The sequence below is a fragment of the Rhamphochromis longiceps genome, linkage group LG15, assembly GCF_057381845.1.
Source record: "Rhamphochromis longiceps isolate RC_006_pf linkage group LG15, R_longiceps_female_GT1.1, whole genome shotgun sequence".
NCBI classification, from domain to species: domain Eukaryota; kingdom Metazoa; phylum Chordata; class Actinopteri; order Cichliformes; family Cichlidae; genus Rhamphochromis; species Rhamphochromis longiceps.
Genome location: NC_140571.1, coordinates 7,581,308 through 7,600,903, shown reverse-complemented (window position 1 = coordinate 7,600,903; position 19,596 = coordinate 7,581,308). Strand labels below are relative to the sequence as shown.

At 41.0% G+C, this 19,596-nt stretch overlaps 1 protein-coding gene across 3 annotated transcripts; it reads right to left on the bottom strand.

The window, feature by feature from the left end:
• Positions 1-673: 673 nt before the first annotated feature.
• vegfab (vascular endothelial growth factor Ab) lies at positions 674-18,381 on the bottom strand. Of its 3 annotated transcripts, none has more exons than XM_085381443.1 (8): positions 16,216-16,580; positions 15,665-15,707; positions 13,943-14,139; positions 13,429-13,505; positions 10,901-10,933; positions 6,775-6,849; positions 4,839-4,982; positions 674-3,952 (listed from the first exon to the last, which is right to left on the bottom strand). In XM_085381443.1, the coding sequence occupies exons 3-8, from the start codon at positions 14,126-14,128 to the stop codon at positions 3,931-3,933; spliced, it is 537 nt and encodes a 178-aa protein (XP_085237569.1). In that variant the 5' UTR covers positions 14,129-14,139; positions 15,665-15,707; positions 16,216-16,580; the 3' UTR covers positions 674-3,930. The 3 variants fall into 3 exon arrangements, with proteins under 3 accessions (XP_085237569.1, XP_085237567.1, XP_085237568.1); XM_085381441.1 differs by lacking the exon at positions 16,216-16,580 and adding an exon at positions 17,744-18,381 and having other exon boundaries at positions 689-3,952; XM_085381442.1 differs by lacking the exons at positions 6,775-6,849; positions 16,216-16,580 and adding an exon at positions 17,744-18,379 and having other exon boundaries at positions 694-3,952.
• Between the last annotated feature and the right edge of the window lie 1,215 nt (positions 18,382-19,596).

Here is a 19,596-nt window from a genome sequence, read left to right as displayed (position 1 = left end):
TAAAATAAAAGTAAAAATCAGATCTGATTTAAGTTCGGCCAGGCTGAACCTCTGGATCGCTTCAAGCGTGGCTGCTATTTTTAGGTGGCTCTTTTTAAACTTGCAAGTGTGCATTTGCATGCACCTCCAGCTTGTGCAGATAGTGAACATAAACCTGATGTCATCTGACCTTCATGTCAGGGATGACAGCCCAGTATCTGACTATGACCTAAAAGCTAAACGGGGGGTCGGCTTTTGAGAAGGGGATATTTGGTGCAACGAATTGAACTGTGGGCATGTTCCACTCTTCTGTTGTATGCTGGCAGTCAGCAGATTTTGGTCCCTACCTGCTCTACTCACATGATTCATTTCACTATAACTCACTATGTCATTTTCTCCTAATTGAAATTCAAGTACGAGGTCACTGTTTCGACATGCTGGAGGAAATCCAGTGCACATCCGCAGGTGTGTGAGTGCAAGCAGCCAGAGCAGACTTCCGTGGAGTGATTTAAAAATAACAGCAGAGCTTAAAATGGTCCAGTGGTGCACCAACAGACAATCTTGAGTGGGACAGTGGCTAAATTTAAACAAGGTATGCATGATCACACCAACTACTGCAGAGTGAGTATAATGTATCCCAGATTTGTCTCACCATAACCTGCATAAAAAAGCACATTTATCTTGCCTTTACTGTTAATCACACAAATCAACACAAATTAAGTGTCATTCTCTTCTGCGCTCTGATAGACAGTTGGAGGAATGAATTATTTGATGTCCTGCAGAATTTGTACATTTGCTCACTTCAAAATAAATGAACAGTCTGCAATTTTTATGGTAGTTTCATTTTTAATGTAAAGAGACAGAATATCAACCAAAACCCCAGAAAAACACCTTACGTAAAACTCTCACACTGACTTGCATGTCACTGAGCGAGATAAGTATTTGGTCTCTGTAATCTCTTTAATCAGAGATTCAGACACGGCTTGGGAGAAAGTGTTGTGGTCAGGTGAAACATAAATGCAGCTCTTTGGCATCAACGACCTGCCGTGTCAGAAATGCAGAGTACGACCCAAAGAACACCATCCCCGCTGTCAAACACGGAGGTGGAAACATTATGGTTTGGGCTGTTTTTCCTGCTAAGGCTACAGGACAATTTTACTGCATTGAGGGTCCATCCATCTATCCATTTTCTTCCGCTTATCCAGGGCCAGGTCGCACGGGCAGCAGCCCAAGCAGAGAAGCCCAGACCTCCCTCTCCCCAGCCACCTCCTCCAGCTTATCCGGGGGAACACCAAGGCGTTCCCAGGCCATTCGAGAGACATAATCTCTCCAGCGTGTCCAGTGTGTCCTGGGCTTCCTCCCGGTGGGACATGCCCAGAAAACCTCGCCCAGGATGCATCCTCGTCAGATGCCCGAACCACCTCAACTGGCTCCTTTCGATGTGGAGGAGCAGCGGTTCTACACTGAGCCCCTCCTGAATGGCTGAACTTCTCACCCTATCTCTAAGGGAGAGGCCAGTCACCCTTAGGAAGAAACCCATTTCTGCTGCTTGTAATGGCGATCTCGTGCTTTCGGTCACTACCCACAGCTCGTGACCATAGGTGAGGGTAGTGGCGTAGATTGACCGGTAAATTGAGAGCTTCACTTCACTCAGCTCTCTCTTCACCACAACAGACCGGTACAGCGGCTGCAGTGGTGCGGACGCTGTACTGGCACCAATCCGTCTGTCGATCTCCCGCTCCCTTCTCCCATCACTCGTGAACAAGACCTCGAAATACTTAAACTCCTCCACTTGGGGCAGGGTCTCGTCCCTGACCCGGAGTGGGCCAATGGACCATAAATTATTGGATGAGAACCTTGTTCCTTTAGCTAGAACACTGAAGATGGGTCTGGAAGGGTCTTCCAGCAAAACAATAAAAAAACAAAACAAAAAAGTGGCCAAGAAGAAGCACATTAAAGTTGTGGAATGGCCCAGCCAGAAAAAAATGTGGTGGGAGCTGAAGCTTAGAGAGTTTCTGTAAAGAGGAGTGGGCCAACATCCCTCCTTAGACGTGTACAAACCTGGTGACCAACTACAAGAAACTCTCTCTACCATTAAATATTAGAGACTGTTCATTTCTTTGGAAGTGAGCACAACTTACAAATTCAGCAGTGAATTGAATAATTACTTCCCCACTGCAGCCGTCTATACTCAGATTTAACAAATGAAGATATTGCATGGTGCTTTAAGGTGGCATTTTATTCATTGAACTGAATATCGGTCTCTCATAAAAATATATATATATTTATGTGCAGGAGTTTCTTATTCGTCTCTTCGGCTTTCTTTCATTATTATTAGATGTGCGAATGTCACTTTGCCGCACAAAAACAGAAGAACACCGCTGCCCAATTAAATTTCCGAAAAACACAGCATTCACAACACAGCAACCCTTTTCTTATTTTTTATAAAACAATATGATTTGAAAATAAATATGCTTTACTGTTTACACAGACAAAGAAAACATGTTAATAGTGAAGAAGAGACAAAGGGATCTAATAATTAGGGCTCTAAGACCGATGGCAGAAAGATGCAGATTGTTATCCAGATTTGAAAACGGTGGTAGTGTTGTAGTATTGTATACTGAGCTGCGAGCAGTAGTTTTTTATATTTGCATCTTGGGCCGTGTACAAAACAAACGTCCGCTACTTACTTAAATACTTAAATACTTACTTCACACAGATGTATCCCATTCAATCACTCATATAGACATTAACTCTTACACACACACACACACACACACACACACAAGTTGAAATTCTACAGAGTACCCACGCCCTTAGATGAGACGGGTTGAAAAGGAGGAGGTGTTATCAGTACAAATGATCTATTTGGGAATGTTAAAATCATTTATGATTTTTTTGTTGTTGCTTATTTTGCTTCGTAGAAACGAGAGTAGCCATCAGTGACCTTACACATGGGGAGATAGGACAGCCACAGGTACATAACACTGCATACATAAATAGACCAAATTAAATATGGGTAGACTGAATACTGAAAAATACTCTATAACATAAATTATCTAGAATGAACTATTAGAGAGAGATATTAACTATGTACAGGTTTAGAGAAGCTGTATAATCACTGGATTCTGTATTGAGTTCAACATTGAAGAAAACTACGTCGACAGTTGACAGACTCCTGAAACAATGCAAACAAAAATAATTTAAAAAGCAGTACTCTTTCGTGAGGCACAGTTTTCAAATGGAATCAATCATACAGTGGTTTTCTTGTAGGACATAGCAATACATACAAACTCTATATCGATGACCAGTATCCCTTTAAAAGTATATGGCACTTCAGAGTCTCCTCTGATCACAGACGTGACCCATGTAAGCACAGGTCAGTGCTGCAAAGTCTTCAGAGGGAAGGAAGTGATATCACGAGGAGAAAAAAGGCAAAACGTCGTCTGAGAAAGGTCCATCCATCGCTTAAAAAAAAAAAAAGACACCCACGTCCTCTTCAGTCCTGCCTGCTGTTTTAGCAGTTAAATATATATTAGATTGAGAGGTTTCGCATGTTATGATTGAAACACAACCACAGTAGACTCGTATCCAGTGGAGTAATTGTACACAATGATCTGACGATAAGACTACACCTGCACTGCAAGCCTGCTAGAAATGCAAAACCACATAGCTCCTATTTTGCTTTTAGACGAATCATGGGCTTAGTTATTACAGTAGCAGCAACAATTCTGTATATTCTTTTTTTTCTCTCTTTAAATGTGGTCTATGTACACACAGATATACAGTGGGAGGAAATTTCAGTTCAGTCCTTCTTTTTGTTCTGTTTCGGTCCATGGGGAATGCTTTCCACAGAAAAGAAGAGCTTATAGTTCAAAGGTCAAAAAGTGCGTGCTGTGAAGTATCTCTAATATATTCCTTCATCTTGTACATCTGGTGCCCCCACTTCTCTCATCTTCTTGGCTTGTCACATCTAAACAAGAAGAAAGAGAAATGATCATAAGCGCAATAAATGTTTATAGGGAACAGCAAAATCAGCCTATTTTTAATTCTTTTGTCTTGCTCACACAAATGCAGGCAAGGTGGCATTTATTTGGAGATAACTTATCTCATAAACTCCCCTTCCAGTTCTCCATCTATGCCCTACTGTACTATAAGCTGTTCCGATTCATTCACCTCTCAGTACTATCTGGGGATCTGTCTGGTCCAGTAGGCCTACCCCAAACCCCATATGCTGTCACATCTACATAAGGGTGTGGTCCCAGCTAGTGAATTAATAATTAAGTCAATTTGCCGCTTGGTCCTGGGCAAGCAGGGATGCAGCTTTTTGAAATAATCATAGTTTAAAACAATGAAAAGGGCATTGAAACAAATTTCTGCAGACTGCAGACTTTGCCAGTTCAACATATATTTATCCAGAAACTGCAGTTCCTCAAATGACCCAAAATTCCTCACTTGAACCTTCAAATTGGTAGTACGCAAACCGGTTACTGGCATCTCAGTTGCTATAAATGCAGTCTATGATTTTATGTACTGTTTTTGCATTTAAAAGACTGTAAGACTACAAGAAACAGCATACAATTTTGTATGCAAACCATGTTCCAGTGCTAGTACATTAGATTACAGTAGTTTATAGTTGTACTAGAAGCTATAGTAGTCACGCGACTGAATATGAAGAGAACCTGCAAAAGCCTCCATAGTGGAGTCTAACAGGGATGTTGTGACTAGAGCCTGTTTGCTACCGATGTCATCTGACCGAACTATATTTGGATCTTAAGTTGGTTGCATTACTATAAATTCCACACAGGTTTTCCGTTTAGTCCAACAAATGGGTGAACCACTTTGCCGATGTTACTTACTTGCAGGTCCTCTCGTTGAGCTCTAGCTGGCGTTCTTTACAGTATTCGTCTGTGTGTTTGCAGGAGCACCGGCAGGTTGCAGGGTCCTGTACAAACAAACGCTTTCTCCTCTCTGAGCACTGATCACAACACGGCTCACAAACACTGGACAGACAACACAAGGAGATGGGGAGGAAGAAGGAAAGGCAGATTATCACAGTGCACCGTTATCACCCATAAGAAAGGTCACCCTTGGGTCAACCCTTTCATATGCTCCAGTTTGCTCCTCCGAGCCACTGCCAATTTGTGCATGTGACAGTTGTATAGTATTGCTCACAGGATCCCTCAGAGCAGGCAGAAAGTCAAGCAGTAGAAATAAACCTGCTCCCTACCCCCATCCTTGCCTAGCTGATTCGACCTCTCCTGAATGAACGATATGTGTTAGACATGCAGTTAGCGAAGCTCGAGACCAGTTCATGCATCACAAAGCAATATATGGCTTTAAAGTGCGGGTCAGTGACAGCGCACTTCTCACTCTCACTCTAAACTCGTGATAAAGAAGACTCGAGGGTCTGTTTGATGCACTGTTAGGAAAGATTTCATTTTATTGAAGGAAAGCCGAGGACTAGGTTTCCCACAGAGAGACATGAAATCAAAACAAAGGCTGAAAGTCATCTGAATTACAATTCTCAGCAGGTGTGAAGCCCCAGATACTTCATTGACATCTTAATATACAAATTACAAGTGAAAATACAGACAGGAATCTCTTCACAGTATGAACACTGAAGAAACATGATCTCGTTATATTACTTTTGAATAAAATATTAGTTTTTTATGGTTTCAGACACAAAAGCAGGCAAACAAAGAAATAAAAAAACAGTCCTTGCTAAACAATTTGCTGAAAAAAAAGCAATAGATAGCATCACTCATATCTTCACATAACATGAAAAGTACCAGCATTAAGCACAGGACAGCAAAAAAACCAAACAAAAAACTGTTTGTAAAGATGAAAAGAACAAAGTGGGGAAAGGAGACGGGTACGAGACACAGCAAAGCAGCACAGACTCAACACTGAAGACGGGACTATGATTACAACCCTGGTGATACCAGCACAGATACCAGAACAGTATGAGCCGGTTGGCAAAGCCATGCTGGTGGATCTGAGATCAGTGTCAGTAGACAGGAGGTTCATGTTACAGCTAGCAGCTGATCTAAGATCTGTTTATTTGAACTCCTTTAAACGTGGACATTATCAATAATAAAAAGAGCTATCTGACAAGAAGCCACAGCCAATTTGAACCCTAGGTTTTTGTCGGTTTTATGATACAATGCTGTATCTCGTCTCGAACATCAGTCAACCATTGCCTCGGTTATATTACTAGGAGATTAGTTGGAGATTTTGAGGTTAATGTTTATTCCTTGCAAGTTGGTATGTGGTCTGAAGTACCCCCTAGTTATCACTCAAAATTTAACTGAAGCTACCTTCGCAAAACACATCGGCAAACAGGGCATAGTCTAATATCCTGAACATAGACTGTAGATAAAAGGTGGACACAGCCAATATGAATTACCCATTCGTTAGCAAAGACTTCTTTTTTGCCATCGCGGTTTGTTCAAACGAGCGAGGAACGGATCTGACTAAGAAGCTGGATAGCTAAAAATTCCCCTGCTGGCCAGAAGAAAGAATACAGGTTTGAAAAACTTCCACAGTGGAAGTTCCTGAAACCTAAAAACTGTGTATGTCTTTTATATACAGTCTAAGATTCTGAATATTTAGGACATGGATGACAAGACAAAGTTTGGACACCACACGGAAGCAACATGCTAATCGATAGGGCCGATAAGCAAATTAAATGGTACAAATTAAAAGGGGCAAAATAACTCCTCCCAGATTAGCTTAATTATAAGAAGCGCAACACTCAGGTGCAGGTAGGTGGAGAAGGCAGAGCTGACATACGCATCATGAATTGTATTTTCAGGGTTTTTCTTTCGTTTTCTCTTTTGGCCTTTATTCTTGCCTGTCCGGGATTTTCTGCAAGAGAGACAGGAGAACAAGGCAGAGAGATGCCTGAGAGACTGATGAGAGTGACGTGCTTAAATCTCTGAATGATAATTGCTTAAGCCAACATGAATTGATCGCAATGTTTTTGGTTTTTAAAAAAATATGTATATCATTTTATTAGCTAAGAGTTTTAATTTTTGTTACTGATTGGCTTATATTGGGATTCTAACTTCACACAAGGCTCTCTGGACCCAATTAATACGATGAGATATGATGTGAAATGAATGAGCGTAGTGAGAAAGTAACTCCATCATGAGTTAAATGACCTACAAATAACGCTTTTAGAAAGCAAGACAACAACTTATATCCTCTTTCTCAAAAAACAGCCAGAGTAAAGCAGCTCACTGTGTGAATATGATTAATATCGCATATTCCGAGACTAAGTTCCTTCACTGCCCAAAACTGGGCTCAAAAGATATGTATATATGTTTAAATAATAAGTACAATGACTCTGCAGAGAGTGAAAGCATATTGTTCTTTGTAGGTTATGGTGGGTGGAAGTTTCCCAGATGATCTGAATACAAAAAAAATTGGACTTTACCAAAACCGCATCTTTTAGTCTATTCGGGCCAACTCTTTATCACTGACTCGACTTGTTACAAACTGCAGCACAATGAGAACAGGCCAGTGTGTGCTTACAAAGCATGCACCTGGTGTATAGGCTGGATTTCATATGCATTATTTATAACGAGCTGAGTCAGATATAATTCCGCTGCACAAGGTATATTTAATTATGCTGGAAACTTTTTGTTAGTTAGACGTAACAGCAAAAACATGATTACAAGTATCTATTGGTATTTATGGCTAGCATATATACAGTACATTAATTCTACTTTCTAAGTAAGAAAAAATATAAAATATTATAAATATTAGGAGGAATAAGAAATAAATAGAAGCGTTGCAATTGTATCATGCACAGAAGACGTGATACAACTGCAGTGTCAGACTCACAGTGATGTGAAAAAGAAAGTTTTAACTGGTAAAAACTAAGTGCACCCCATGATACAAGAGCTTGTCGAACAATTTTTAGCAGCAATATCTTAAAGCGGTTATTTTCTGTAAGACTTTCAGTCTCACACATCGTTCTGGAGAAATTTTGGTCCACTTTTCTTCACAGCGATTCTCCAGTTCATCCATGTTTGCGGGAATTCATTTATGCACAGCTCCAATGCCCCTCCACAGGATTTCGATCAGGTTGAGGTCTGACTAGGCCATTGCAGCACCTTTCCTTTTAAAGCCATTCTGTTGGAGATTTGACTTGTTGTATGACCCAGTTAGGACCAAGCTTTGGTTGTCGGACAGATGGCCTCACACGGTCTCTAGAATACTTTGGTATATAGAGGTGTTCATGGCCGACTCAATGACTGCAAGGTGCCCAGGTCCTTTGGCTAGAAAACAAACCCAAATTATCATCCCTCTACCACTGTGGCTGATAGTCGATATAAGATGCTTTTGCCGATATGTTGTGCTTGTTTTCCCCAAATGTGGTGCTGTGCATTATGGCCAAACGTCTCCACTTTGGTCTCATCTGTCCAAAGGACATCGTTCCAGAAGTCTTGTGGTTTGTTCAGATGCAACTTTGCAGACCTAAGCCGTGCTGCCATTGTCTTTTTAGAGTGAAGATGCTTTTTCCTGGCAGCCTTCCAAACAAGCCATACATTTAACATGCTAACTGAGGCCTGTAGAGTCTGTAGTTTCTCTGAGCATTGCAGGGTCAGACCTTGGGTTGAGCTGACTCGGACGTCCACTCCTGGGAAGATTGTGGCATTGTGTTAACACACAGCTGAATGTTCCAGACCAGAAAACTGCCAAAACTTTACTTTTAAAGAGATATTAATTAATCGATTATCAATTAATTGATAATCAGCAAATGTACTCGATTAAATTATTATCAGTTAACCAAGTACATTTCATTATCAGCGCTTGGCTGCTATTTACTCTTTTAATCATTGTGGAAGCAAAAAGGGTGTACTTAGTTTTTCACAGGACCGTATAAAGTCCCGTGAAAACTTCATTTTTCACAGAGCTGTATAGTCCTGTGACCTCAGGTCATATCAAAGCACATAACCTGATGTTACTCCATTATTCAGTCACATAGGTGCTTTTTTTAAACTTATGTTCAGTGGGTGACCTTAAAAATAAAGTTGCCCTCTTTTTAGTATGACAGATGTTTTTCTTGAAGGTTTTGCTGCTGTTGGTAGTGCAGTCTGTCAAAGAATTTTAGATTTTTAGACTATTATTAGAATTGGATTCTCATTTGACTGAATCTTTCCTTATTTTACACGTCTCTTTCCACATGTGTCCACTCTGCACTTGACACCTAGCTACCTTATTGATGGGCAAACCAAATTTCATTTTATGAAAATGACTGGGAAGGAAGGCTGCAGTCATGCTAGCAGCACATTTAGGTTTAACTTTAGCACAGCAGTGCTTTGAGCTAAATGCAACATCAGCATGGTAACTTGCTCACAATGACAATGCTAACATGTTGATGTGTAGCTAGGTAAAAGGCTATTTAGCCTTGGTTTAGTGTATTAGCATGATAACATTTGCCAATTAGCACTATGCCCAGCCGCGGCTGGTGGTGGTATGTTGTTAGTTTTGCAAATACGTATTCATAATCCAAAGCGGGTGATATTGATGGCGCTTTATGAATGATTGGAAGGGATCAAATTATTTTCTGCAGACCATCACCACTCAATGGATGTGTGCAACATTCAAGACTGTCCACCCACCTAAACATGAATGTAATAGAGAACAAGTTGGGGGATAACCAAAGTCATGATTAATATTGAAACGATCACTGTTTTCTTGTACAAAATGCGCTAATAATTGTAGAGAATTTTTAGTTCAGGGAAAACTGCGGATGGACTGGCAAACTGAAAAGAATCTGTCATTGCTATCACTGTGAGCATGGCTAAAAATAACATTTTGATTCAGGGATGTATCTGGATCACAGACTGCAGAAGTCATAAATGGGGCTAACTAAGCCCCATTTAGGACTGATTGATAAATACAGCATCTAGGTCTGTGTAACAGAATGAAGCAGACGTGTTTCAAATGTAAAATCGACACAATTTCCGCAGAGACGTTGATAATTAACTAATTTCACAACCTCAACATAATGAGTCATCCTAACAGACTTTGAGACTCTTGCCTTAGAGAGGTTAGCCAACATGAATCAAAATATCAGAAACAAGAACATGAACTGTTACCCTAAAGTAACACCCCACCAAAGCCACACTCGCAAAAACAGTTAAAGCAAAGTTCAAGAAGATCACGCAGCTACCCCTTATCTATATGACAGACGACCTGACATAAAACCAAAACAACAACCCCACAATGGAAAAATATCAACGGCTACTCACAGAAAGAGGATTAAAGAGTTTAATGACCCTTAGCACACTGACTTCTGTAGTATTCAAAGGGAGGCCCTCTTAAGATAGGACTATAAACACAAAAGTTTAACAGATCTTCAAAAACACTGTTATCTATATCAGAGGAGTCAGAAACCAAAGTTGCAGAAGTCAAGTGGCATCTACACAGCAGAGACGAGGGAGACGAATGCAGATGAGATAGAAAAGGTGGGAAAGGCGTAAAGGACAGGTTTGCAAGTGCAATGAACTCATCAAGTGTCACTCATTGACCTGAGCGGGATTAGCTGGTATTCCCAATGTTTATTATCTGACAGCAGCATGTTAATTTGTGCTCACTATAGGACGATCTCATGTTGCTTGTTCACTGAGGTTTTGATGACATGTTATTGCTTTTGGCTTTTCTATCTGTGTTTTTGTCTTTCTTTTTTTATATTAAAGAAAGAAAAAAGGAGGAAGTGGGAGTGGGAAAATAACAGGCACATCATTTATGTTCAAAAGGGACTATAGTATAATTTGGGAAGGCTGAGAGTTGCAGACAAATGATTGTTTGTTGGCAAGGCAAAACCGGAAAAAGATCAAATCTCAAGTCCCTATTGTTTTCCACCCAAATCACAATCTCCATGCAGAAAGAGCGCTGTACTCACTTTTCTTTCTTTTCTGTCACTTCATTCTTTAACCTGAAAGGCAGAAACAAAACAACATGACATTAGATCACAGCATGCAACTGTATCCCGGTAAACAGATACTTATCAAGATCATCAGGGACTCGGGGCTTATTATCATCATGGGTGGAATCACATGAATCTTTTCACATCACATTGCGTCACCGTCCTTTACCAGAACCTATGATAAATCTAGTTTCTTTTCAAGTATCTGGCATCTGCAACTGGCAAGTGAATTCAATTTATTGGGAAATTTTGCAGTTCTTGGATTATATTCATTGATGGATCCACACAAAACACATACACACAACTACAAACACATTTTGACAGGTTTGCTTCACTTCCCAGCCAATAACAGTGTGGAGTTGCTGGCATATCTGGAGGCAATAGTTATTCCAAAGTCTTAGGAAACAATGTTTCCTGCAAGGTAATAGACCACTTGCCAAGTTTCTGCTTTACATAGTAGTACAGCAAGTCTGCACAGGATGGAGAACGCATGACAGTATATGTGTTTACATATACTGTACATTAGGATACAAATTCTTTACTTCAAGTAGCAACACAGTAAAACTACCCAATTACAAGCTAAACGTCTAGTTTTAATTTAAAAGTTGAGTAGTTACAAGAACAAAACTGTACTAAAGCCAACCCTATACTGGAGGATAGACCCTTTAAATACTTACACTGGGTTATAGCTAGAGTTCATACTGCCATATAGCTAAAGTGTTTTAAGCACCAGTCACAAAAACACAAAGTATAGGACTGAGCAGCTTTTTTCCAGAGGGGTCTGCCTCTCCAAACCAGGGGCATGCTGATCAGGTTTTTAGAGTAGGTATGTCTGTACCTGTAGGTTATAAATATGCTGGCAAAGCTTTCTCATTTACATATGTCTGAATTCTACTGGTCAATCACATCAAATGCAGTCAGTCCAAGTGGTGAGCATTTGCTAAAATGTAGCGTCAGCACCATCAGCGATTGTTCAGTGACAATGTAGCTTTTGATGTGCAGTCATAAACAATGACCCACTGATGTAAAAAGAGATCTAGGTGCAGATGATTCCCAGAAGGGTTGTAAACTTAACAAAACCAAAAGCTATCAACCAACCCTTTAATGTACAATGTACAATATATATATATATATATATATATATATATATATATATATATATATATATATATATATATATATATATATATATATCAGTTTCCCAGCGACTTAATAGCTATAAAGCAGTTCCTGTAATAGTTAAGTCATAATTTTAAAATAGAACTAAATGGATTCATAGCACCATCTAAATTTTTATAAAGGTGTCTTAAAGGTTTATAGCTTCAAGTAAATGGTGAACTAGGACGTCACTGCTGCAGACATGCAGAACTAATTCCCTGTGGATATTTTGCCCAAATTCGGAAGTTTGATGGACAAGTGGCTTCAACGTGAGATACAGTTTAAAAAAAAAAGAAGAGCTATTCAACTCGGCCTTTGGCCAATACTCATACTTGCAATGTTTGCTTTATTGTCAGGGTTTCCTGAAACGTGGGAGGATTAGTAAACCTTGACGCTCTGTCAAGGTTTACTAATTCATGACACAGAGCTCAAATCTGCCATCATAATGTCACGAGTATGGAAAACTACACATGTCCAACAAGAAACAGCAAAAAAGGTGACAAGAAAAAGTGATTATATAGTGTTTGTTGATGCTAGGCCACAAGAGGGACATCATTTGATGTTGATAATGTTACTTGTTTCACCTATTTCTGCCAGTCAAAGCAAAACAGCAAACTGACTGGATCCGTGGTAATTTCAGTCACAGTTAACCTTGTCTCTGGGCAGTCTGTGAGAGGGTCCAGAGACAACTTGTGAACCATCAAACCTAAGACAAGGCCACATCTAAATATAACACTGAATAAAAGCCTCTGAATAGAAGCCATATATACCTAGTTTCCACTGATGCAGAGCCTTTGCATACATGGCAGAAGCTGGGGTAATTTGCACAGGGAAGGGTCTGAGATGGACAGAATCTGCAGTGCACATCGTTCGAACAATAATACAGTGCTGTTTTTGCAGCACCATATTGCCCCAGTAAAATGCAAAATGCCACTTTATAACACTTATCTCACAGACCTATATCTAAACTATGGACCGAGGAGCGATCTCCTTGTCGCAATTGCAAACAATGCTTTAGAGGGCATTGTACTCGATGGAACCAAGATGAATGTAAGCAGCATTGTGAATGTCTGCTGTGATGTGTTCAAACCTGCTCGGGTCTTTTTAGAATCAGCGAAGTGAAAGAAGCAAAGATAAGATATGGATTTAGGTGATACACATCTGGTGAATGTGTCAGATGAAAACTTCAAACAATAACTTCACATGGCGTGCTTGGCCAACTTCCACTCTGCTCCACAAAGGCACGTTGATTTGCCTGCAGTGATGTTTGGCTGTGCTTTGTGTGGATGTGAGTATGTGTGTGTGTGTGTGTGTGTGTGTGTGTGTGTGTGTTCAGGGTTTCTTACCTACACTCGCATGCGCTGTGTTCTGTAAAACTCATGAAAATATCATTTTTTTGCCTCCTGGGATTAATTCTTTTAATCTGTAAAAGAAAGAGAAAAATAAGAAATACACGTTGGTGTGTCGTATTTCTAAATATCCAGTGTCCTTCATTGTTCCTCAAGTTAAAGTCAGGGTAGTAATATAATAGAAAAGGCAGATCCGAATGGATCCAAATGCACAGCTTTTGCATGCTACAATAGGGTTCAGTGCTCAAAGGTCACACCTAAGCAGCCTTTGAGCTATGTGCACTTGGACAGGCTGAAGGGGCTTTTTTATGCTAAGTACCATGAGGGCCCTGGGCTGGTCGGACAGACACTTGTAAAGCCTGTGCACCTTCTTAGCTTGACGTTTGGGCAAAAATAAACTGAATAAGTGTCCATATTTAGGATACAGACATATCCTTCTTTGGCATAACTGCCAAAGAAGAAAAAACAATATAAAAACACAAGTATTACTGCTCCAAATAACGTTGCTGACCTCCATTGTAACGTTATAAGTGGATGTCGGCGTGCACTGCAGCATCTCGTCGTTGCAGCAGCCGGCACAGCGTGTTAAAACGACGCATGACGGGATGAAGATGTGCTCCACCTCATCTGGATACTCCTGCAGAATTTCCACCAAAAGCTCCCGAGGTTGACACAAACTCTTGTTGTACACCTCCATCAGAGGGATCACTGGGAGACAGAGTAACAGTGCACACAGTTAGAAAATGGCAGAGGAGCCATAGTATAAGTGAGTCACTCCTGAACACACACACCTAAATGGAGATGTGAATAAAGAAAATTGGCAGGCTCACAACAAACACTATACACATAAACATGCAAACACACGTTTTATGTTGTATTATTCCATCGAGTAGCGCTCGGTGTCTACCATCAAATACAGACTGGACTGACCTACTTTTACACACTTATGTAATTCCTCACTGAAATTAACAAGTACTCCTCTATGTTGTGTTTCCAACCCCTTTCACTTTTCACTTCAGGAGTGACGTTACCAACCCTCCAGCTTCACCAAAGGCCTCTCAGATAGACTCAAGAACCCCTTCATCAACACCAGCTCTTGTTTATTTGAGCTAATTAGATCCGGACTACTCTCAGCTTACCAATTAATCTGTGCAATTACTTTTAGCTTACCATTCATCGTTTAGAGAACAGTATCAACTTTTTTACCCATATTGGCTTACTTTTTCAGCTGTTCATTTGCCCATCTCACCTCTAAATCACAGTATTAACAGTTTATCTGTTACTTTATGTTAACAAACCCTATCCACATATGTGTGACCCTCAAATGTATTTACCACCCCTTCATATGTCAGTCAGCGATATCCTTCAGTCTCATTAGCAGTCTTTACCGCTATTGCCATCTACAGGTCAAACTTTTAGGTTATTATCTCAGCATCTTTCCAAATATCCATGTTAACTATAGAAGTATCCCCTAGGGTAGATGCACCCTGACTCGGAGTCACTGCTGTCTGACGTCATCACCTGCACTGAATATTCTCTGGTCTTGAATGTCACCCAATTTTTTGTATCCATATTGCCTAAAGCTGTAAACTAATAGCCTGTTGTGTGCTTTTCACCTTCAGTCTATTTCCCCCCCACACACCAACCTCCCGTCACTGAGTCTTTGCAGGAGTTCTGCTCTTGAGAAAGATGTTAGCACACAGACCAGCAATACCTCCAGAACATCACTCAGAGCATTGCTGGACCTAAAACAACCCCAGTCTGAGAACCCTCTGGGAAGCCAAACCAAACATGCTGGGCCTGAGCAACATCACGAAGTTCAGCTTCTGATTGTCCAATTTATGTTGGGCAATGCTGGGATTGTGCAAAACTAAACTTAAGGCCAAGAGGGTGACATTCCTTTCTATAAAAGACTCTGGTCTCTATAACATTTCACCAGCTTAACCTCAAACGAGGAGGAATGCTGTTCAACATGAACGTGTCCAACGGTAAGATTTAGAGATGAAACAGCTCATTTTCTTTAGCTTAAAAAAAAAAAAGAAAAAAAAAAAAGGAGAGTCATGGTCCCGGATGACTCTCCATAGGGTCAAATGACAATTTTGTCCACTAGGAGGCAATAATTTGCCTTTAATGTCAAGGTGAAATTCAAACCAGCCCTTTGTTTTATTGGCTTTTAGCCAACCAGGGAGTCCAGCACAGACTGTATTCCCACGGTGCCCTGTAGGACACCTACCGTTATGTGGACCTCTTTCTGTTTCCCTCGGTATGTGGGCACTCTGCAAGAAAAAAGAAATAAAAAAAGCACGCCGTTAGTTACAGTAGATTGTGCAAGAACTTAGCATAACCCTCTCCATGCCCCTTACTTATCCACAGTTGTGCCAAAGACATATTTACATTATGACATCGCTGTTGAAACATGAAAACCACACAAACATGCCTCTTATCACAGGCCAACCTACACACGGTATAGACTGCAATCACATTTTAAGGGTTTAAATATTCATAAGCTTTTAACACTAATAACAATAAGGTTCTATAGAACATCAGCTGTTCATCCGAGGGGTAGCAGTTTTTCAAAATAAAACACCCGAAGATACAATTCCTTAATCAGCCTGCTCCTAGTCTAATTATAACTTATATGTATATGTGGTGAGGGAGGCCGTATATGGGCAAATGTTTGATCGGAGGCACAGCGTGTCAAACCATCTGACCTAAGTTCAGCCACAATAACGTGACCAAACTTCATAAACTTCAGGATTGGCTGTTTAGTTTCAGTTACTAGACCTTTATTGTTGTGCTGCTCCACTGCCTCCAGGCAGCACGGATTAATAACCGCTGCCATTAAAGCCGGCAAGAATTTCAGCCTGCTACTTTCCCCTCACAGGGGGGTAGCTGTCACCACACCAGTTGGGCCACAAAGGATTTTTTTTTTGGCAACTTTCCATTCGTTCGTTACGCACAATGCCGTCTCGTCTTCACACACGCGCGCGCGCACAACCCTTCCCTCTCCCATTTTTTTTTCCACATAGGAGCACGCGCAACTCACGCAATATCTCACCAATGTTGCATGAGATACGGCCTGTGCCGAGTGAGCCGGCATTTGGCGATAAGAAACTCTTTTCTGTTTCTTAATGAAAGGAGAAAGGAGGAGGAAAGAGGAGGAGGAGGAGGGGGAAAAGAAAAGAAAGAAAGGAGAGGAAAAAAATGAAGAAGGTCGGTTTGTTAGCAGGCCCCACCCCCTTCTGGTGGCGTGAGAGGGTCCAACCTTGTGGGCTGAGAGACCCCAGCCCCCCCAAAAAGCGCACTATACATTAATGTATGGGTGTCAAGCTGCCAGCACCGGCTCTTAAATGATACATGCCGGCTTATAGACGAGCATTTTAGCCTTCACCCGCGTGCAGTCCAGTGTTGATTGAGAGGCCTAACTGTCAATAAGTGATCCAGTTAGTTCAATGAACACTTCACCGGACTCCAGCCTGCTAGTGCTTTTATTATGCTGGGGCTGAGATGCTCGCGAGAGGAGCTGTGTTGCCGCCGGAAACCAAAAGGAAGCAATGGGCTCTTTTGAAAGTGGTGTTACAAGAAAGTCCAATCATGTTACAGGAAAACGCGCAGCCTCCTACTGAGGTTGTATTTTTTTTTCACCTTGAAACCTTTGCTCAAAGCCATACCAGCAGTTGATTAATGATTATATAAAAACGATTTACAGTGGGCACTAAAGCGCCATTACAATCCCGCCGCTAGATCGGCTGATTAATCTCGGTTTGAGGGGGATGACTAACGTTCGGTCACTACTGGAATCAAGGGTTGAATTCCAGTTTGAGAACTGGAGCCGCTTCTTGTAGCAGAAAAAGCCAGAATGCCGGTAGTGAACCTGCTCACAAGTCCTAAATCAGAATGGAGCCACTGCGCCTTTAAAGCGTAATAATATCTCCAAGGTGGTTTTTTAGAGCAGGCCTGCAGTCAGCCAACGCCAAACTTAAGATGATTTTTCTGCGTTTTAATAAAAGAAATAAACACTTAGCGTAGATTTACAGGATAAAAAAAGGCTCGCAACACCCGCCGAGTGTGTGTGGGTTATGTTTATACAACGCCACTTTTGCGTAATGGCTGTTTAAATCTCCTCAAAAAAAAAAAAAAAAAGCCACAAAACATTTGAGCTTGTTTAAACACGAGCGGTGACCTAGCTAGAGGAAAGACAAGGACAAGCTACACATTAATGAGCAGTCCCTACATGGCTCAATAGATGTGATCTTTTTTTTTCTTTTAAATTTGTTCTCTATGGGTCAGTTTGCTGTCCGGGGACACTCACCTTGACAGCTGACAGCGTCAAAAATAATAGTGTCAAACTGTCAATAAAGTTCATGGTGTTTGAAATCCAATCCAAGGGGGCAGACGATCTTTGTTTAGAAAAAAATAAAATCAGCAGGCCAAATGTGGCTTTTTGTTCTCAAGCATGAAGTTCACAAGTACGACAATATACAAGAGGACCGGCTAAAACTTCTCTGAAAGGGCAGGAGGTTGTAAAAGCAAATCCATGCTGGTCCCAAGGATACAATCCTTCGCGTGTTAACTACTTCTTCTTTTTGTCTCAACTGTTGCCAATTATTTTCAAGATATCCAGAAACACGAGAATCCAAGATGCACAACGTCTCACATTGTTCCGCAGCAGATCTTTATTTTCTTGCAAGGGAGTAGCAATCCACATTACAGAAATAATCCCATGCTTGTTGAGCCAGGCGTCTCCAAGTGTCTGTCCATTTGAAACTTGAAGCCGTGGACGAGGATGATATTCAGTGGAAAAGAAAACCGCGGTGTCAGTTTAATCGTGGCGAGAAACTTTTGTCTCTTTAGCTCTGGCTGATTTATCTTTAACCCGGTATCATCACTCGGCTCTTGTCTTAGTGCGTCCTCTTCTGTCTGTCGTATAGTGTGGAGAGATCGCGGTACGAAGGAAGTGAATGATCTGGTAGGTGTGTCCTATAGAGCTCTGCGCTAATAGGAGCCCAGAATGCCCCCACCAAAAAAGAAAAAAAGTGATCTTATACATGTGTAATATTGCATATAGGCAAATAGGCAAGATTTACAAAGGGGTTATATATAAAATAGACACATGATCAGTTTTATATCATTATATCTGCGTTGTTGTATCTGTCCTCTGTTCTACATTATGACCAATCCATCCCTTAAAATATCGTTGTAGAACTGTTATGTGACATTTCATGAAACTTCGTTTCCCCTCTTGGCCACAGCTGCCTTGAAAAATATATTTTAAAGTCGGTAAAACGCCTTCCATGTAAAAAAAAAAAAAAAAAAAAAGAATATGTAAAAGTCACTTTGGAAAAACAAACAAACAAAAAACAAAAAAACAAAACAAAAAACCCTGAATGAAGCTCCTACTGTGTGCCAGGTATGCTCTCTCTGGCTCAGAATGACTCGATATCAGTTTAGAGATATGGTTGATAGCTTATATGCAACAAGTCATTTACAGCAGCTTAAACACCGCTAATCGTTTTTAAAAAATATATTTTATTTTTAGTCGATTTTTAAAAATCATTTTTAAGGCAAATACCAGACATCACGTTTTTTTTTGCCACAACACCTGTCTATTTGTACCCCCCCCCAATTTGTATTTCTTTTACATGTGAATAAGAAGAAAGAAAACTCTTTGGATACGACAGTCGTATCACGGGGTCGTTACAGCGCAGATCTATGTAACAAATGAACTCCTTTTTGGGGCACCTTCCGAATCGTTTACTGCGAGGGAAATACCGGTGAACGCACACCGGCGCAATAATCTTGTGAGGTTTTAATTTTGTACTGGGGCTCTAATGCGGTACCGGGGTAAGTATTTTCCAGCCTTGTGACTAGACATGAGAGGGCACCCAACTTGTCGACGTAGTAGAGCGTGTGTGGCTGGACACGTAAGCCTTGTGCGTGCGTGCTCCGGTCAACGTTTTCCGCTTGTGATCCGCTGCGACGCATATATCAGGTGCGGTCTGCATCCCTGAGCTCGGCGGAAAAGAAGTATTTGCGTCGTGACTTCCTGGACAAAATATTCTTCGATGGACGTATTTTCTGTGCAGTTTCTCGTCACCTGCCCCCCATCCTGTTGGGGGGCAGGAGGGGGAGGAGGAAAGGGGAGACAAGATGAGAATATAGTTA